At 31.6% G+C, this 20,066-nt stretch overlaps 1 protein-coding gene across 2 annotated transcripts in view; it reads left to right on the top strand.

The window, feature by feature from the left end:
* The first annotated feature begins 1,654 nt into the window (after positions 1-1,654).
* Positions 1,655-20,066, top strand: part of LOC148617022 (atrial natriuretic peptide receptor 1-like) — a 45,466-nt gene continuing 27,054 nt past the window's right edge. The window contains exons 1-3 of one of the 2 annotated variants that reach the window (XM_088584278.1): positions 1,655-1,733; positions 6,435-7,147; positions 16,543-16,758. In XM_088584278.1, the coding sequence (XP_088440404.1) occupies positions 6,709-7,147; positions 16,543-16,758 (655 nt within the window). In that variant the 5' untranslated portion in view covers positions 1,655-1,733; positions 6,435-6,708. The remainder of the gene's footprint in view (positions 1,734-6,434; positions 7,148-16,542; positions 16,759-20,066) is intronic. The other variant, XM_088584280.1, reaches the window with a different exon arrangement.

The following is a 20,066-nucleotide window of genomic DNA, read 5'->3' as shown; positions in this document are numbered from 1 at the left end:
GAATCACATCCTGTCTGATTTTTATAAAGACTTCTACTAAAGTCAAATCACCCATTTTCAGTGTTTTCTAACAAAATTATAACTATTTGTACATTGAAAATAAAGTTCTTAATGTACGAAACCCTTTTCGTAGATCTTAGATTTCTCTGACGGGTTTAAGGAAACAATGCAAGTATAGAGCAGTAGACCGAGTGACAAGATGGTGTTTACCGGTGCACCTGGTCCATGCTCCCAGTGTTTAGTGGAGTCCGAGTTACTGATTTACATTTGTTACTTTGTATGTATTATTTTGATTATTTTATGTTCTTTGTTATGTGTGTGTCGTCAGAATATAGCTGAAATATTGCTGCTCGGACGTTAAACCCCAACAAACAAACAAACAAACAATTGTTATGTGTGTGTGTGTCTATTTTCCATGTCAGGACTTCATCCCTGGATTACATTCTTTTGATTTCCGCTGAAAACTTGGTTCCCTTGATTACTGTTTCACGAGCGGGAAGAAATCCAAGATCTAAATTATTTCAGAAGAAATATTGTATGAACATAAATTTGAAAATTTAAATATGACAAATTGAAGAAATATCTGGAAAAAAAATTAATATTCGAACGCAAAAAAATTCTCCTATTTTTGTTTTGCCATCTATAATCAATCCTGCATTTTAAAAAGACATGTTTGAACTCGAAACACAACAGGAACATTTCAAAGTAGTACAATAGTACACGTATTAAAAAGTAAAACGAACTTTTTCTGCTTTTGGGAACCTCAGAATACTGGATACGCCATCTCAACTACACGACAACATGGAAGTATTGGCATATTCCAGCAGCCTATTTTACGCTTCTCAATATAAATTAATTGAAGAGGCCCTAAAAGTTCTGACAGATATCAAATAGATATAAAACAAAAATATTTTACTAATGCTTTTCTTATCACCAACAAAATTGTTATTCATAGATATGTTCCACCCCCATCCCCACTGCGGGCGACGCAGGTTGATGCACACACACCAAACACAGAGAGAGAGAGAGAGAGAGACTCTCAGTTTTTCCCTAAACATGTCATGTCAAGTCTAATTTTCGATACTGCATATCTAGGTATTAAATAGCGTTGAATCATCTAACATTTTTATTCCATTAGCCGACTGCAGAGTCATTGCTGGGACGGACGGATGGACGAACACAAGCCGGTAATAAATCTCTCTGTCATACTGCAGTTGATTAAAAGATGTGTGCATCTACAGTAGACCATTGACAAATAGTTGTCTGGATGACCTAGCTTCTACATGAAAATATCTGAAGTGCTGATGTCATTAGTTAAACCGTCTTTAAAATATTTGTCATATTTTTGTTACAGTCGAGAATCCGGCAAAATCGCTTGATACATTAAATCGTTACTAAAAGAAATCATGAATAAACGGAACACTCATCTTGCATTTCCTTATTTTTGATCTGTTTAAATGTGTTTTTATGCGTTTACAAACCGAACACCTGTATAAACCGGACAAGCAATACAGGACAAAAAGGTTCTGGTTTAGATACTCATTATTAGGTTTCACTGTATCACGAGATAATTGATTGATATGGCACGACGTTCCAGTTTCTACGTCCGTGTTGACAATTGATAGTTTATTATTCGATAATTTTACGTCTTTGGAGCATATAGTTTGTGCATTAGGGAGGTATTCTTTGCAGTTTGTGAGCATATTACATTCATTTTCTTTTTGCTCGAAAAGGTAGGGAAAGTTAAAAGGCTAGAGTAACAATCATTTTAGGAAATTTTTACAGTTACAGATTTACAAAGTTTTTATCCAAACTGGTCGTATCTACGTGAGTGACATGCAAGGACCACCCCGAAACCAGTTTTTTTTTTGCATTTATGAAGAAATTTATCATTTCCGAAATTGCAAAATAACATCTTTTCTGGATCGAGGAACTATATTTTTTTATTATTATTTACAATCTCAGTGCCAGTGTTTGTGACAACAGAGTTTCCTTCGTTCGTTGTTTGGGTGTCTTCCTCGAATGCCAACATTTTATATATTACCTATTCCTTCAATGCCAACAAAAATATTTCAATAGATGTTTATATTATAGAAATAGGCGTTTTAACAATTAAAATATTGCGATTAATTAATGAAGTTGATAAATGGAACATTTTGTACCTTTTTTTTATATAGAAAACAGCAGATTTTTTAAAATATGTAAGAATACTATAAAATTGAATTATTAAAAATTTGTAAAAATATAATAAAATTTTAACATTTTTTTTAACTTGTATTTTTAAGAAATGTAAAAATAATGAATAAAAATAATAAAGAAATTCAGAAATTTAACATCAATAAACATTATTTTCAACTCTGAACTTTATATTAATGATTTATTTCATTCTTTATCGTTCTAACGTTTTAATTAAATACATTTATTTTCTACTTTTTTTTGCCTCATGTGATATCCAATTATAGTAATAAGAATATAGTCCTTAAAACCACTTACAGCAAAAACGAATGTTCTACATTGCGTTGTAATTACCAATATTTTATTAAACTGAACAAAAACCTCATACTTAGTAACTATTCTGGTACTAGTATTCCTACATAAAGTAAAATGATAGATTGAAATATCTTCAAGTTATTATAAGCTATAATATACAAAATTAATTCAAAAGTGTATTGTGCTATACATGTACATATATGATATTGTTAAGAAATGCTTAAGTAGAAACAGCCACAAAAAAAAATGAAGAAAAGATTTTTACAACTAATAACTATCTGAAATATGAACTGAAATAAGTCACCTGTAATTTACCTATATATTAATTAGTATGAATGTTTTGATAAGCATGCACCTTTGTTGTAAAACCACTGACACCTATTCCTTGAACGCCATTAAAATTTTACCGGTAAATTGTCGGAAAATCAATGGATACTGGCATTCGAGGAATAAACCGTTCTTTGCATTAAAAATAGCAATAAAAAGCTCGACCCCCAAAATAATTATGCGTTTCACCGCCCGCCTGATTCTAACATTGACATTCGGCTAGGTACTGGATGAACTTCAGTCTTTGACATTGAAATTTTGCAAAGAAATGGACAAGATTGCTTTACCCATCAATATCGACATATTCAAGGAAGTCGTATTCTTAATCCGGAATTAAAAAAGCAATAATAACGAGTTTGCTATTATTAATTTAATAATTATTATCTTTTTTATATGGATCACACAGTCGTGATTAAAGACAGGCATTAAACTGCCTTTTTATTGGCAAGAAGGGTAACTGTAAAAAGTTTTAACTTGAAACAACTTTGTTTTCATGTGTTTAGGTAGTAGTAGTGATTTATCGAGTTTTCAGTTGAAGTCGTTTACAGAAGTACGTGTTATATCTAGGGCGGATCTGTCCTGGGCGTGGTGGGTGTACACCCTCCGTAATATTTGCCAACTTAATTTGAATTTAACTATCAAAAGCTGAACGAAGTAGTAACAACACACACTGTGCTTGCTCACAAAAGAAACATCGCAAATTCATGTACCGAGTCAAGTCATCACCCTGTCCAGTGGAGGGTCTAGTAGAGGGTTTCAGGGGTTGGACCCCCTTTTGTAGAAAACGTTTGTAAATTTTGTGTGCAAAATTTTGGCAAACAGCAACAAATTAGAAGCCGGGACCCCTTAAGTACATAGTCTTTGGTGTGTCTTTAGGGTGCATTCGAATACACGACCCCTCCTCCTCCAACGCGCGGTGCACATAAAACGAGCACATGACGTTTGAGAAAATATGGTATTTACTATATTCAGTCGTGACAGTTACCTTTATAAAGCTATACAACTGTATTAGATACACATGCTATTTATGACCTGCGATCAATTACTGTTTTATTATTACCAGCAATCAATTAATGGTTTAAGCCCGGAAGATGCAACCGATATCTGAAAGGAAATTAGTTATTAATAGCACCGTTTTATAAGGAACATATTTTTCGAATTTTTTTTAATGTGTTGTTGTGTCTGGCATCGGTTGTACTGGTAGATTCTGGATTCAGTTGATCTTTAATTAATTTGTGAAACAAGTCCCGCTTGGTGAGATAATATCTCTCATAGTCACAACAATATTATAATCTAAGAAATGTTTAATTCAAAAACGAATAAAAAGGGGGTGAAATAATCACGGGTACACAAATTTAAAGGGGATACTGACGGGCCGACAAGGCCAGTGATTTCAGTTTTTTTTTAATATAATCAACCAAGCTTTTAAGCTGAAGGAGGAGGATCCACCTCCTTTGTAAAAGCAAGGTTTGTTTTGATACACAGCCTAACCTTTTAGGCGTTACATAACATTAAAGGTAAAAGATTCTCTTGCGATTTAAGTTGATTTTTTTTATTTGTGCATTTTTATTATTATTATTATTATTTAAAGACAAAATAACACAGTTAAAATACACAAGTGCAATTTTATGGTCAGAACTATAAATTATAAAACATTATGCATCCAATACATCTATACAAGTGCTCATTTAATATGTATTATATTTTTAAAAAGAAATATTCCATCTGCGTAACATTATAAGTGTCAGTCTCTGTAAGAATCAGGCAGTGGGTGAAACATGATATGAAAAACCCCCATCATTTTTGTAATTTGACTATTTGCACCATCAGAATCAAGGAAAACAGTCGAGATTTTACATATTATGCTGGACCTTTGAGTTACAATTTCATTGAAATACACTGAAAATGGACATTTCAAAGGCAGATAATGATGTCAAAAGCCTCATTTTTCTATTGAAAAAAATCTGTGATGCAGAGATCAAATAATGGTCTTTTCAACCAAAGAAAGCATCCTTGAGTGAAATCATATTGTCAGATCGGTTCGGTTTTGACATGCATGTGTCTGATTTTTCCAGTTTTACCTGATTCTTACAAACACTTACACTTATAGCCTTTTAATTTTCGGCAAAATGATAATGACACCATGATAAAACAAATTTTAAACTCATACTGCATCTTTTGTTGAAAACATTTATTGGGAAAAACATTCATCGACATTGCTCCCTTGATTATCATTTGGGGTGGGTTCAATTAACGTACAGAAGATAACCACGACCACACTTTGTAACAATGACCATATTGTCACCTTAGAGTATTATTTTACAGAAAAAATTACTCATTCGCAATGTTATGAATCAAATCGGGAATGATCAGTAATACGAAAGACTATACAAGAAGGAATAGATCTATACACTTGATATTTTTTTTAAAAAGAAGAATATTTCATGCTAAGATTATTTAAGCCAGTTTCGGCAACATATAAGACAAACCTCATCAGATGACACGAAAATACTGGAAAACACTTGTCTAGATATAGAAACAGAACAATAATATATAACAGGGTCTGTAAGTCTCGTCCTAGTTCCATTTTTACCGGAATTTCTTATGTAGAACGTATTAAATCCGCAGACCGGTCTGCATTTTATTGTTTTTTTCCGGGAAATCGAAACGCTGTATTACTATGTTAAATCTTCAATTTTACGCTTTTCTTAACACTTTTATCATGTAGAAATAGATAATTGTCATTTTTATTGGTATTTTAACACGAAAATATGTTTTGCTTTTATATACTGAATCCAATGGTCTGAAAATGACAAATCTCTAAGCATTTGAATGGTAGACCAGGACCTGTTCTCGTTAAACCACGGAGTCACATGACGAGACTTACAAACCCTATACTCAAGCGCCATTTTATGTTCAGAATGATCAGAATTATGAAAGACTGTGCTTTTGAGCATGTAACATCTATACGTTTGATATTTCTATTTTAAAAAAAAATAAAAAAGAAGCCCGCAACTCGGCGGGTGTTTCTAGAAAAGCAAAGGACGCTTACCCTACAGGAGCACCTGGTCCATGCTCCCAATTTTTAATGGAGTCCGAGTTGCTCATTTGCTTTTGTTACTTTGTATGTAAGATTTTAGTTACTTTATGTTCTTTGTTGTGTATGTCTGTTTTCCATGTCGGGTCTTTGTCCCTGGATTATATTCTTTTGATTACCGCTATGACCTTGGTTCCCTTGATTACTCTTTCTTATAATATTACAACCGGATTCGGCAGCATTCTAAAAAGACGAAGATATTAGAAAACATTAAATGACATTGTTTCCTTAATTTTGATTTGGAGAAAAAATTTCAAACGTCCAACATAATAATTATTATTATCCAAGTGTTTATCACAGTTCATCTCCAGTATCAATCATGTCACTGTAATACTACAATCACTATAGCCAACTACAATCAGGTCTCATTGTTTAAGCCCTTCTAATATATTTCCAATAACAAATCATATAGTTTTACAAATCGCACTGAACAAAAGCTGTTAATCTATAACATAGACCATCTCATTAATTCTTATTATAGGTGGGATTTTCACAAATAATATTAAATTAAAAATTACAGCCTCATGGACTGGACTAACAGTTTGGTGCCATATCATTATTACCGAAAACCAATATCTGTTAATCAGAGCCCTATTGGAACAGCTCATGTCGGTAATACATGCAGGTCATGACGTGAGTGTTATTGGACACAACCACCTGAAGCGAAGATGAAATTACATGACAGGTTAGATGTATTCAGATTTAAAAGAGGATTATGGAATAAATGGTGTTGAAGTACATACTTCAAAAGATAGATTCCATTTACACATACGTTTTGGAGAAATCTTGAAACGATGAAATATTTGATAATTTTTTCAGTACTTTTGACTTTTTGTGGACATTCAAAGGGAGTAACAACAGTGAAAATTGGGGTTTTGTTAATGACAAGCGCTCCAGAACCATTCGATCTTAGAAGAGTCATGCCCGCTTTAGACATAGCTTTCGAACGCGCCGAGGCTGAATATGGAGTCAGGTACGACGTGGTCGTTAGAAACTACACCGGTAACTGTCCGAAACAGACAGTCATAGGATATTTATCTGAGCTTTTCTACATCGACAATGTTCGTGCGGTTATTGGACCGGCTTGTTCAGAGACCATTGAAGCTGCAGGGCGCCTGGCGCAGTACCTCGAAATGCCAATGATAACTGGAGTAGGAGATTTAATCATTCGGAAGACAGGTGATATGTACACAACTTTAACTAGAATGTCTTACAATCTAGACAGACTTTCGGGTAAGATTTATTTTAAGAATATGAGACGGACAAATCATGAAATATTTCCCAATAACGGTATCAGCTACGAGAATAAGGCATTCAATTTTAATACTTTAGTAAAAAGACCGTTCATCATCTCACCGAATTTGTACCAAATTTTAGTATACCGTATATGAATTTTAAATGAGGGGGTTTTGAATTTATACTTACATATTCGAGTTTTAATAAAAAAAATAATATAGTCTGACGATAACACAAAGTAAGTCAAACATTAACACAAAGTAAGTCATAAATTGTTTTTTTCAAAGGATACTCCCAAGCAATATTTTATGTTATGAATATTTCAAAAACAGGAAACACCACTATCATACTTCAAGCCATAAGTATTTACTTTGTAACACTTCAAAATGACCTTTAGTAAATTGAAAACATCCTATAAAGCCACAAATGACACTGTATAGATTTTTTTTTTAAATTCGAATTCATTATTCCAAAAAAAAAAACAATAAGTCTTTTATGTATAGACATATTGTTCTATTCTTCTATCTTTGTGAGTAAAGAGCCAATTTTAACATACGTTTATATTTTAAGAGATCAAGTCCAAATTGTAAAAGCTATTAACATCATTTAAAAATCAAACTTTTAACATAGTTTTCTTTCGAATTTGTATCTCGAAAATTGTTTATCATCATTCAGGGTCCTTATAACGGATATGCTGCAAAGCAAAATGTACTTCCTATTTTGTTGCCGTTTTGTAATGTTGTCAAGATAATTGAACCATGGTTATTGACCAAACTTTGAACCTTTTGTTAAAGACCAAGTACTTGTACATTGATTTTACGTGAACCAAGACAAATGACCAAGCTTTTATAATGAGAACTGTAAAATATAAAAGTTTTTCTTTGAAGACGTTGGTCTGTTTTAGTTCTTTCTTATTGTTTTCCTATCAGAACAAAAGGAGAAAGGATGCTACTCCATTCTAATGTTTTTTTAACTTTTATACCTGAAAGTTGATTGACTGATTATTAGGGTTTAACGCCCGAGCAGAGCTGACTATTTAATCGTATATGTACACTTAATTGAGTTCTATACATTAAAACCCTTTATGTAAAACAGAATGCATGCTTTTGTATCAGATGAAAAAGTTAATTTTTCATTACGTTGTTTTATCTTTTAGGTTTCATTTTGTGTTTCATTTCATTTCTTTGGTTTGCTTTTACAATAAAATTGTTCTTTGTTTTTTGTTTTTTTTGTTTTGTTTTTGTTTTTTCCGACTCTTCCGAATTTTTGATAAATCAAATCCATAGTTAAAATTTTCACTCTAACCAGCTTCTCAAAAGTCGTATTTAATTGTTTTATTTTTAAACAAGTAAAGCATCAACTTTTGTTATAGACACAGAAATAAATTATAAATATAAAATAAAAATATTCATATAAAAGTATAACAAAATCGGCCATTATTCTTAAATATTACAACTCTATCGACTTTCATTTCGTTGAAGAGTGCCAAAATTTGACGTTAATCAATTTTAAGTAGCTGTCTTTGTGAGAATCATACAAAATCTGAAAAATGTGATACACCCCAAAATAGGCTATACATTTCTATTTTTTGCAGTTCAGTTGTTTTATGGGTCCATATTATGAATGTGACTGTAATTATTCATTCAAATCTGTCTGTTCTTAGGAGATAATCAACACTGAAAATCCAATAGATTCTATTGTATTTTAGTGTCATTTACAGAGTTATCTCCCTTAATTTTGAATCTACAGAGCACTCTATATACTTTTTCATCTCCTCAGAACGCGGGATATATGAAAGACCGAATGTTAAGTTCTGTTTACTATGGCAATTCAAACAAAATATAAAAAATTAAAAAAAATATGTAGGCTTTCCATCCACGAATCACATTTTGCATGATTCTTAGCAGGAGAGCTACTTAACTTATTTTTATCATGACGGTGATCGTGAGGTGTTGAAGAAAAAAGAGATTAAACTGCATGTAAATACGCCATATTTTTCAACTGATTGGTGTTGGGAGCCGAGACGTGAATTGGTGGTATTTGAAATCTGAGTGCAAAAATGTGCAAAAGAGACCTTATCAAATTGTTTCCTTAACTTACAGCTGTATGATAATCAAAGTCAGACATTGTTGTGATAGTTAAAACATTTTTTAAATTGCAAAATGGAACTTTTAGTGCATGTTTATACTAATGGGGTATATCTCTTAAGATTTTTAGTCGAAAATGAGAAGATTGCAATAATTACTAATAAGCGATTTCTTTTTAAAATCTCTGAAATTGAAATCGTATTTTCTACTAAAATGACACAAACGCAATAACATTTAATGGGGGATTTCTCTTAAAATCACTGAAATTAAAATAGCATTTTCGACTAAACTGACAAAATCACAGTAATTAAGGCACGCAATAATTTTATGATATACAACATAGCATAAAATTACTCTCGGCTGAGGGATTATGATAAAATTTTAGATGTCATAAAAACAACGGATGTTAAAGGTACTCATTTTTGCAACTGGGGCCCAGGTTATGATGAAAAACTTTAAAAGAAAAGCGGTGTGATAGTGTGTAGAATCTTTAGTGAGTTAATATGAATTATTCAAAATTTATTCGCGTACGACTGAATAGGGGTTAAATATCTTCATATCCGATATTTTTTTAGAATCCACATTTCCATCAACTTTTTTTAACATTGGTTAATGTTAAATTTACGATGGCTTCATCAAGATGATTTGTACAAATCTAGATCAATTAAGAAAACATCTTAATGTTTAAAAAAGTCTTAATATTTTTAAAAAAATCATCAATATATATATATTTTTATAAACAATCAAAATAATGTTTATATAGTATATTTAGATATACTTATAAATCATCTAGATGCTTTTATCTGCGTAATCCAATGTGCGACATTTTTCGATTCATATAATACGCTCTCGAAGGGCAGAAAAGCATCAATATCCTGTTTGTGCACATAAAATCGGGAACTGAAAAAAAAATATTATGGCAGCTTCATTTTTGTATACTTTGAAAACTGTGATTGAGAACCACACCAATCTAGGAAACATTAGCTAGCTTCGATGATTAAATACATATCAAATTCTAAGCTTTTTTAAAGATAGGGATGGTCAAAACATTGCACCCGTATGTTTACGAAAATGACGTAATCAGCTTACCAAACCCCGACATTTCGGCCCATACATCTTTCAGACTATGACAATAGGAGAATGCATAAGGACAATCAAACCGTATATCATAAGAAATTTTACCATTTCAAAAGTTAATAATAACAGGGCTGACAAAAATTATGAAAGGACTTAGGTGTATAAATTCATATGTTTTCTTTTCGGGAACGTTTAAGGTTTCACCTTCCTCATATTTAAAAAAACAAAAAACAAAAAAAATATTGGTTTTAAAGCATCTTGATATTTTTTTTTATATAACGTGTATCTAGGTGGGTTTTGATAAAAAGTTGAATTCAATATAACGAGTACTAAATCAGCTAGATACTTTCAATTTTTATTAAATACTATATACTCAGTTTTCATCTAGAAATTTTCTAGATGAAAAACCAAGAGCAACCAATAAAAATACAAATGCATTTCTATCGAACATTTTCTATCTATTTATTTTTTTTTTAATTTGAAAAATTATAGCAAACGAAAAGATCTCATAAAAGGGTCATCTTGACACATTACGTAGCTACAGTAAGTTTTTTATTCGATATTATTTTCTGAGTCGCTAAGACTATTGATTACTACAACAACTTTTGTTGAAAAAAATCAGCCAAAAAGGGATATGTTTAGTTTCTTTTCCTCTCACTGCAGGATTTTAAGAAAGAGTAGAAAAAGTCACATTTTGTTACCATGATTTTTCTCGGTTTTAGCAGATACTTACTTACTCCTTGCACGTTTATATTATAACGACGGTGCGACAACTGTACTTAAATTAAAAGCAGTTTTTTGTTGTGAAAGAAGGCAAGGATATGGTTATGATACAGATGATTTTGAAAAATATTTAGATGCATTCTTAAGTCATCTAGGTTGAAACAAAACATTTAAATGAAGCCATTGCCACTTTGACGATGAACCAATACCAAATCAAGTTGATGGAAACTTTCTTTTTACCAAAGAAGAGATATGAAATTTTTGTTTGTTGTTTGTTTGATATTAAATTCCATTGTAGAGAGTTTATTGCCATGTATCTTTCGAATGCATCAAGTTTAAAAAAAAACAAACTCTTATCAATTTCTATACTATTTTACTTGAATAATTTAAGAATTCCTTTCAAAAATTCAAAAATTCATCTGACCATTTTTTTTAATCATTTTTCTGTGTTACCCTAATAGAGTGTACACATTACTCATCCCGCTGTTTTTCACTAGAGATAACTCCTCACTCATGGATTATAATCATATCTCATATCAAGTATAAGGAACTTTTGGTCTTAATCCGAGAGGCAACTTAGCTGACTACCACCAGATCATCGACCAGAAATTATTCAACTAAGAATATTGACCGACCGATATAGTAATTAATGACATATTATACCACAGGCCATGTAGATGGCCATATATGATAACCATATGACAATAATCAATTCTTCTACAATAAAATATGTATAAACAACAGCAGCATAATTTCTGATAAAAATTATGCATATCCAGGGGTGAATCCGATATATAAAAAGGGGGGATCCGATAAAAAGTTCGAGGGAGAATGGGGTTCAAGATTGTAATTTGCTAAATTTGCCAAAATATGCACAAGAAAAACAAAACCCTTCGTCCTGGATCCGCCACTGCTTATCCGAATTCAACAAGCATCCATACATACAATTTTATATACATATACTACATACCCCAACTTATTCTAAAACAAGTTTACAGTAACAACTGTTACAAACAGGCCTTCAGAGTTACCATCAAAACTTATTCAGAAAAGACAAATCAGTTTCGAAGTACTGTAGATGTATACGTCATATTTTTTTTATTAATACACATTTGTCAACAAATGTAGACGACGTACTTTTAATAAACAATGACCGGTATTTAGAAATATTTTCGAACGAGAACAATATGTGTTTCCTCACGATGACATCGGATATAGGAATCACCATGGTAACCCTACATTTCGAGTTAATTGTTTCGTATTCAAATTCTGTGATATGTGATACACCCAAAAATAGGCTACATATTTTTATTTTTAAGTTGCTTTATAGGTATAAATGATATAAGTTGAATTATTCATTCAAATCTGTTTGGTCTTAGGAGATAATTCACATCCAAGTTTCTATTGTACTTAAGTGTCATTTGCATAGTTATCTCCCTTAATTTTAAGAAACATTTTATAAAAATCATTTCTCCTAAGACCATTGCTTATTAGAAAAGCCACATGTGAATTTCTGGTCGCTATAACATTTTGAACAAAATTTAAAAAAATAAAAAAAAATGTATGCTTTCCAACCATGCATTACAATTTGCATGATTCTTATAAAATTAGCGCTTCTTAAATCTAGAATATAATGCAAACATTACACTTTATGTTGTTCGTTATTTGTTTATATGTTTTTTACATCATTTTTAGAAAAGCTGAAAGTTTAGTGGAGTCCGAGTTGCTCATTTGCTTTTGTTGCTTTGTGTGTATGATTGTAGTTTCTTTGTGTTCTTTGTTGTCTGTGTCCATGTCTGGTCTTTGTCCCTGGATTGCATTCTTTTGATTACCTCTATAACCTTGGTTCCCTTGATTACTCTTTAAATTTGCTAGATTCGACAAGCTCCACGCTCATTTCGTTGAAATGCTCTCTTACTAACCACAGAGATTTTCGGACATCATTCAAGTCGGACATCGTTACCGTCGCGTAAAATTCCTCGAATTTGCAAGATCCTTGCTTGGTATGAGGGGGTTGGGCTGACTGCAGCGTCTATATTGAATTTCAAAAGTCAGACGCTCTTTCGGAGCTATTTTGGAGCTTGCTAATTCTTTCGCACAATAAAAATGCAAATATTTCCGAATTAACAGTATGTAAGGTTTTGTTTTCGCTTTGATAACGCTTTACTTGCATGTTTGTATAATAAACTTCAAAAACCATCGTTACAAAACCCCAAAGCTAATAAGAACATGACACATAAAAATTATGAATACATACAATCCAGTAATAATCCATAAGTCTTCTTCAAACAACATATTCCTTATCTCTGTATAAAAAAATATACGATGCACTTTTATAAGAGATGGTTAAAATACCGAGTTACTACTGAGTTAAAATGTGTCAACACTATTATTACACTGTAATGAGAACTTTTTTTAAAACTTAATCAACATCAGAAAATTTCATAACATTCAAGTATCTATTGCTTTTCAAAATTCAGTCTTTTTTATGGGTAGATGAATGAAACTGTTGTTCGTTAAAGTGCAGCCTGTCAGTAGACTAAATCCATCAAAATATTTGAAGAAAAAAAAAAACCTTATGTTCAAAGTACAATCATAAATGCAATCTAGTAATTATATTTAAAAAGTGAAAGAAAAATGAAAACATCATTTTACAAGACATTATTAGTTTTAAAAAAAAACAACTTAACACAACTCAATACAGAAAGAAAGGTAAAAAAATTATCTAAAAAAGCTGTACGTAATTAAACTTACAATAATTAAAATTGTAGTAATTAAATAATATTTAAATTAGTTACTTTCAATAAGGAGGCTGGACCAATTGTGAAGTTGACACAGTAAATTAGGAAAATGTAAAAGAAATTGTTCTGTTGTTCTTAACAACGGCGTATAGTTTGAATGTAGCATAAATACCTCGAGTCGAATATTTCTGTGTGCAAAATATCAAATCTACGTTCAACTAGCAAAAAACTCTGAAAGAGACCAAAACCTGTGAAAAAATTATAAATGAAATGTTAGATAGAAATCAGAAACTAGATCCACTTTTGACGCTCCAAATTAGGATTTTTTTTCTTTTGACGAAGTAAGAGTTACATAATATACAAGTTAACAGATCACGTGATAAATATACGCAACATGTTAGTTGCATTTCCACGATGTAATCCGTGTCATAATTTCCTTGAAATTTTTGCTTGGTACAGTCAAATTTTTGAGGAATTACATTAATTTTGTGTCCATTTTTTATGTTTTGATGGTAAAAATGGATGTCCGCGCTTTTTTATTCGGAAAAAGATCTTCTATCGTAAAAGAACACAACAATATTTCGGAAAAAACACCATCGGACGAAAATGGTTTAAGTGAACATGTCTCAAATAAATAAAAAAAATGGGATTCAACAGTTTCTTTTTTCCGACGCAGTCGGTATAGTTTCGCTTTTTTACCCTTTGACCTTAAAGACACTCTTCCATGGAAACGCACGTCATCTGATCGAAATTCTGTTTTTCGATTGGCCCAGTACTGATGACTTAGTGGCGTTCGAAAAAAAAAAGAAAATGGAAATGAAATTGCATGCCATGTGTTATTTACTGTATGAAATATATAGAAAATTATAAGTAAAAAGAACAAATTTTACTGCGTCGACTTAACTTTTTTTAAAAGATAGTACTGGTTTTTCAATAATCTATCAATCTATCAAATCGAATCATTCCCCCACGAAACAATTATAAATTCTCTAATGTCAGGTTTTTGAGCGAATTGATTAATTATGGTAAAACAGGATTATGTTCATAATTCCAATCATAGAAAATTTGAAAATGCATATATCTTTTTTTTTGTTTTCTATGTTTTCAAGTTAAAGTCAATAGGGTATATTGCAAGTTTACATGAATTGTACATTTACAGATATACGACGTTAAAATTAACGTAACAAAGCAAAAATGCTTCTTCGTGTTTTAAATCGTCTCAGTCTGTAATCGAAACTATGACAGCCATGTTTGTTTACGATAGTTACAACACGTACACATATTTTACAATTTTAAAAAAATGTGTCACAGCGGAGGCTTAAGTAGGTGAACACAGATTCCTTATACAAGAACAAGGCATAATTATGCTAATTAGACTATATGGGATAGAAAAAAATAGTTTTTGTCAGAACAAATTTCGTGATTTTACTATAATCCTTTACTGTACGTATGACAACACTTTGATCATCCAGGAGTCTCCTGATTTCATTTTTCAACCTTCGTAGGCTTCACTTAATTACTGACAGTAGAAGTAGTGGATGCTTGTACACTAAATGCTTATGAAACCTTCGATAAAATTCCTAATTGCTCGTTCGCACGAGATGAAACTTCACGTAGACTTACGAAAACAATCTACTAATTAAGCCATTGTCAATTATCTACATATGCAATTTCTATTGCCTTGATTTATAAGCTATCGAGTGAAATCAAAATAATGATGACACTTTCCCAAACGGAAGTCTTGCCATCATGTCTCCTATGTTATTAAAAAAAATTAAAAGCCACTAGATCAGAAATATGAGTACTTTAAACTTGATTTTTTTTTACATAGAAACAAGAATGTCGTACCAGGTAAAATGTCATCAAGAACCGATCTCTGCTCTAATCAGGCGGTAGGTCTAAAATGCTGAAAGTTTGACCATTGTGGGAAATATATTTGCCATATTTTTGTTGTATAAGTGGCTGTAATCTAAAAACGATTTATTTTCTATCTGTCAATTCGGAAGTTTTTTACATATTATTGTAAAAGTTCCCATTTTCTCAGATCCCCGTTTGTATTCAACATCCCAGTAGTCAGATTTATCTGACCCAGAATTATATAATATTTTACTAATTTAGTTATTGGAAATACTCCAATAGGCCTCATACTAACTGTTTTCGACAATAAAAAATGAAAATGAAAACGAGTCACTGGAAATATGAACACTTAAGGAGGTAGACCTAAGGTAAAGGACACAACTCTTACAAATTACTGGAACGTTTGTATTTACTATTTTACATCAATCTCATGTAAGCATCAAAGTAACTTGGACTGATTTCATTCTGTTACAAAGGAAAGTTTGAAAGGCTTTGGTGAAATTGAATATGATACAAACATATCACTGATTTAAAGAGTTATGTCCCTTACCCTAGGTCTACCTCCTTAAAGACTTAAAATGTAGTGGAATTCCAATACTGAAAAATCTTTCATGTTACATAGTCGTTCAAAGTTCTTAATAGTTAGAGTTGGTTTTAAGACGTTACAAATGTATTTGCAGGCGCGTAGCTGTCGTTAGGCAGCACAGCTTTTGCCTGTACTTAATTTTGCCACTCCAATTTGGCCTCAGCTACGCGCCTGATTTGGACAGTTTCTTCAATGGCCTTGAGATATGATGAATCACCCCTGCCTGATTTTTAAACAGACCCATATTAAAGAAATGCTTAATGATTATTATGAAATTTAAACGAATAGTTTTAAGTACAAATGTGCGTTTTTATACTGCAGTGTCCGTCAAGAAAATCTTACAAGAATATTACTGGAAACACATTGTTATCCTCTACGATACAGACTATGTCTTCTTCAATTTGGCGGGAAACAGTTTGTCACGAGACTTCAAGGCAGACGCTGATTTACCTAGACCGGTTGATATTCCGTTCAGGAAGGCGACTTTGGGAAATAAACATAGAGATCTTTTGACAGAGGCTAACGATCACGCTAGAGGTATGTGCAGCATGAAATTGTCATAAACACTGGGGACTGATTTGATGGTTTCACTTCAACCCATTGTCTTGTATTTTGCATATGATTTTGTGCACTAAAATATAAATAAACGAAAACAGACAGACACACACTTCCAAAATAAAAGAAGTGTATTTGCAATACTGTAACAAAGGTGAATGTCTTACTTCAAACAAATATTACACAAGTTCACAGCGAATATAGAATTCTAGATTGCTTGCCTTAATAATACAATAAATGTATTTTTGAATTGAACTGTAGAAAAGAAATTATCTTATTTTTTTAAGTCTGTATGTCTGTTGTCCAACAATTCACCAAAATTTTTTTATGTCAAAATGGAAAATATGAAAACTATCTCAATTATCTCTCTTTGTTATACCAAATATTATGGCCCAAGTTCATGAATGTTACTCAGAGTAGCTAAAGTAGTTGTCTCCAATCATAGTTTAATTATTAGTATAAAATTGGACCCTTTTTTGTTATATTGAATGGCAGTTTTTAAACTAAGCCGTTGCTTACCTTATCAGTGCACCTGGTCAATGCTTCCAGATTTAGTGAAGTCTGGTGACTCATATACTTTGTTCCTATGTACGTGTTATTTTGGTTATTTCATGTTTTCGCTGTGTGTGTCAACTTCCGTTGTCTAGTCATAATATTATTTTAATCCTGGTACCCATGAGCTCCCTTCTAATATTTTGGTGAAACCAATAAATCTCTTGTTTCACGCACATAATTAAAAGAATCATCAGGTAGTTTGTAACAGGGGTTTCGTGATAAACAAATCTGTAATTGATACAAGCGTGTCTGTAATATAGATTATTTTATCTATATGAAGACGAAATTACTTCTTTCGTAAAAATAAGTTATGAAACAACCAATGTATTATTGTTGTTAGTGATTTGTAGAGTTGATGAATTCATTTGTTTAAAAGTACGTGGTCGTAAACTATGCTTTGGCATGGTCGTTGGCGTTATTGACAAACGTATTTTCAAAGTCCCGGTGAAAGTTGTATATACCTTAAATACTTCCCACCATGGCCTCTGCTACACAGGTGCTGCAGTAAATGTAAATCAGTAATGGTATTGACCGCTGTGTAAATCACTTTTTTCGGTATGTCTATCAATTTCAACTAGTTGACTATATGCTGTCAGAAACTTTCCATTGTTCCGATTTTGGACTTTCCTGTCGTCTGTTGTCATATTTATGCTGCTGTCTTTTTTCACGTTATCAATTTTATTTGACAATTCAATACCGATACTTCTACATTTTCATGGTATCCAGAATTGTCCTTTAAGTTGTTTTATAGGTCTGTATTATGAAATGTGTAATTATTCATTCAAATCTGCCTGCTCTAAGGAGGTAATCAACATGGAAATTCCAATAGATTCTATTGTATTCGAGTGTCATTTACAGAGTTATCTCCCCTAATTTTGAAATATACATTGCATTCTATATAATTTTTATCTCCTAAGAACACAGGATGTATGAAAAACTTAATGTTAATTTCTGTTTACTATGGCAATTCAAACAAAATATCAAAAATAAAAATGTGTAGGCTTTTTACCCATGAATCACGTTTTGCATGATTCTTAGCTGTAGTGCTACCTAAAATGTTTTTAAATCTTGGATTTCCCAATTTTCCTGTTTGATTAAGAGTTCAATAACTAGATAATTGGATACATTTTTGCTACCTATTTGTAATAGATGGTTTGATATACTTCCATTTCAAAGAACCAAAACCAAGCATTTTGAGTCATTAATTACACAAAATATTTATCCGAAATGATCTTTCTCTTTTATACCTTCGGAAAATCAAGATTTTACATCTAAAATCTTTTAGCGACTAAAATTAAAGGATAAGAATGAAAAGAAGAAAACATGTTTTATTTGAAGTTTTAGTATGTTGCAAAATCTAACTTTACTGAAATAAAGAGAATATTCATTTCTAAGCCAGAAAGCAATATCAGCGACTGACCCCAACATTATGTAGCAATATATCACAATAAATGACGAATCGTGTAAATGAATAGTATTTGCTATTAATTTTTTGAAAATTTTTTCTGATTAATAACTGTCTGACGCATTACGAGCCTCTTTAAGCCTATATTGACGATAGTTATTCACATTGGTATAAACATTTTGTTGCAATAAATATTTACTTTTTATTTTCAAAAGAAACGGCAAAAAAAATAAATAAAATAAAATTAATAAATAACCGAGCAATATATCCTAATATTTGCATGGAAGCTATAATATTTTTTATAATTTGAGTTACCATATTGAAATTGACTACTATGTCGCTTTTGTTATATGCAAAAAGGCGGATGATGATAATTTATAAAAGGTTTTTCTTTGCTGATGAAACAAGTCCGATTGATAATGTATACATGATATTAATGTCGGAAGAGAATATTTTTGAGTTCAAAAAGAATTAAAATGATATATATTGATATTAAAACTCGTTCAAAATCAAATGAACTTGCTGAAAATCAGCTGAAATTTTCATTATTAAAAGATGAAGTAGGGTTATTGCATTATTTCTTGCAAAATATCATATTGCACACATTTGTTCCGCTCGTGCAAATTGTTGTCTTCTCGGGACATTATATAATAATCCTATAACAAAGTATTTTGACCATTTGTGCATCTCGCTTACGTCAATCGAAAGCAATTCCCGCGAGATTTCAATTCTTGAGTCATATTTCCATGTTAAATCTTTAATTTTAATGCACGGTCTAAGTCACGTTCTGTTATTTAACATTAATAGACAATTTTATAAATAACAATCTACATATATTCTTATATAACTGATTAATTCTTGGTAATGTTCAGAATCAATGAACTCCAGATTGCCGTCAGCTTATAAACACATTCATTTCATTTAAGGTAAACATGTTTAATAATGCTGACAATTTTTAGAATGGGATTAAGGCACAAGCAAACCAATTTATAATCCGTCGCTGCTTCTGTGTCTATTTAGATACCCATATTAGTTTCGCGTATGCTTGTATGTTCAATGTATTTTCAACTGAAATTGAGGTCTTCTTTAATTGTACTGGAAATCATTTATTTATGAGCTAATTACTTGTATTCTTTTCAAGTTTCAAGATAATAGATATACAAGAGTAATCAAGGGATCCAAGGTTCTAGCTATAATTCAAAGAATGCAATCCAGGGACAAAGACCAAACATACACAACAAAGAACATAAAGTAACTAAAATAATACATACAAAGCAACAAAAGCAAATGAGCAACTCGGACTCCACTAAAAACTGGGAGCATGGACCAG

Source organism: Perna viridis, chromosome 5, assembly GCF_037379345.1.
Source record: "Perna viridis isolate PV_CMFRI_1.1 ecotype Kerala chromosome 5, ASM3737934v1, whole genome shotgun sequence".
Taxonomy (NCBI): Eukaryota; Metazoa; Mollusca; class Bivalvia; order Mytilida; family Mytilidae; genus Perna; species Perna viridis.
Note: the sequence above shows the minus strand (reverse complement) of the source record. Positions and strands in the feature narration are given on the sequence as shown.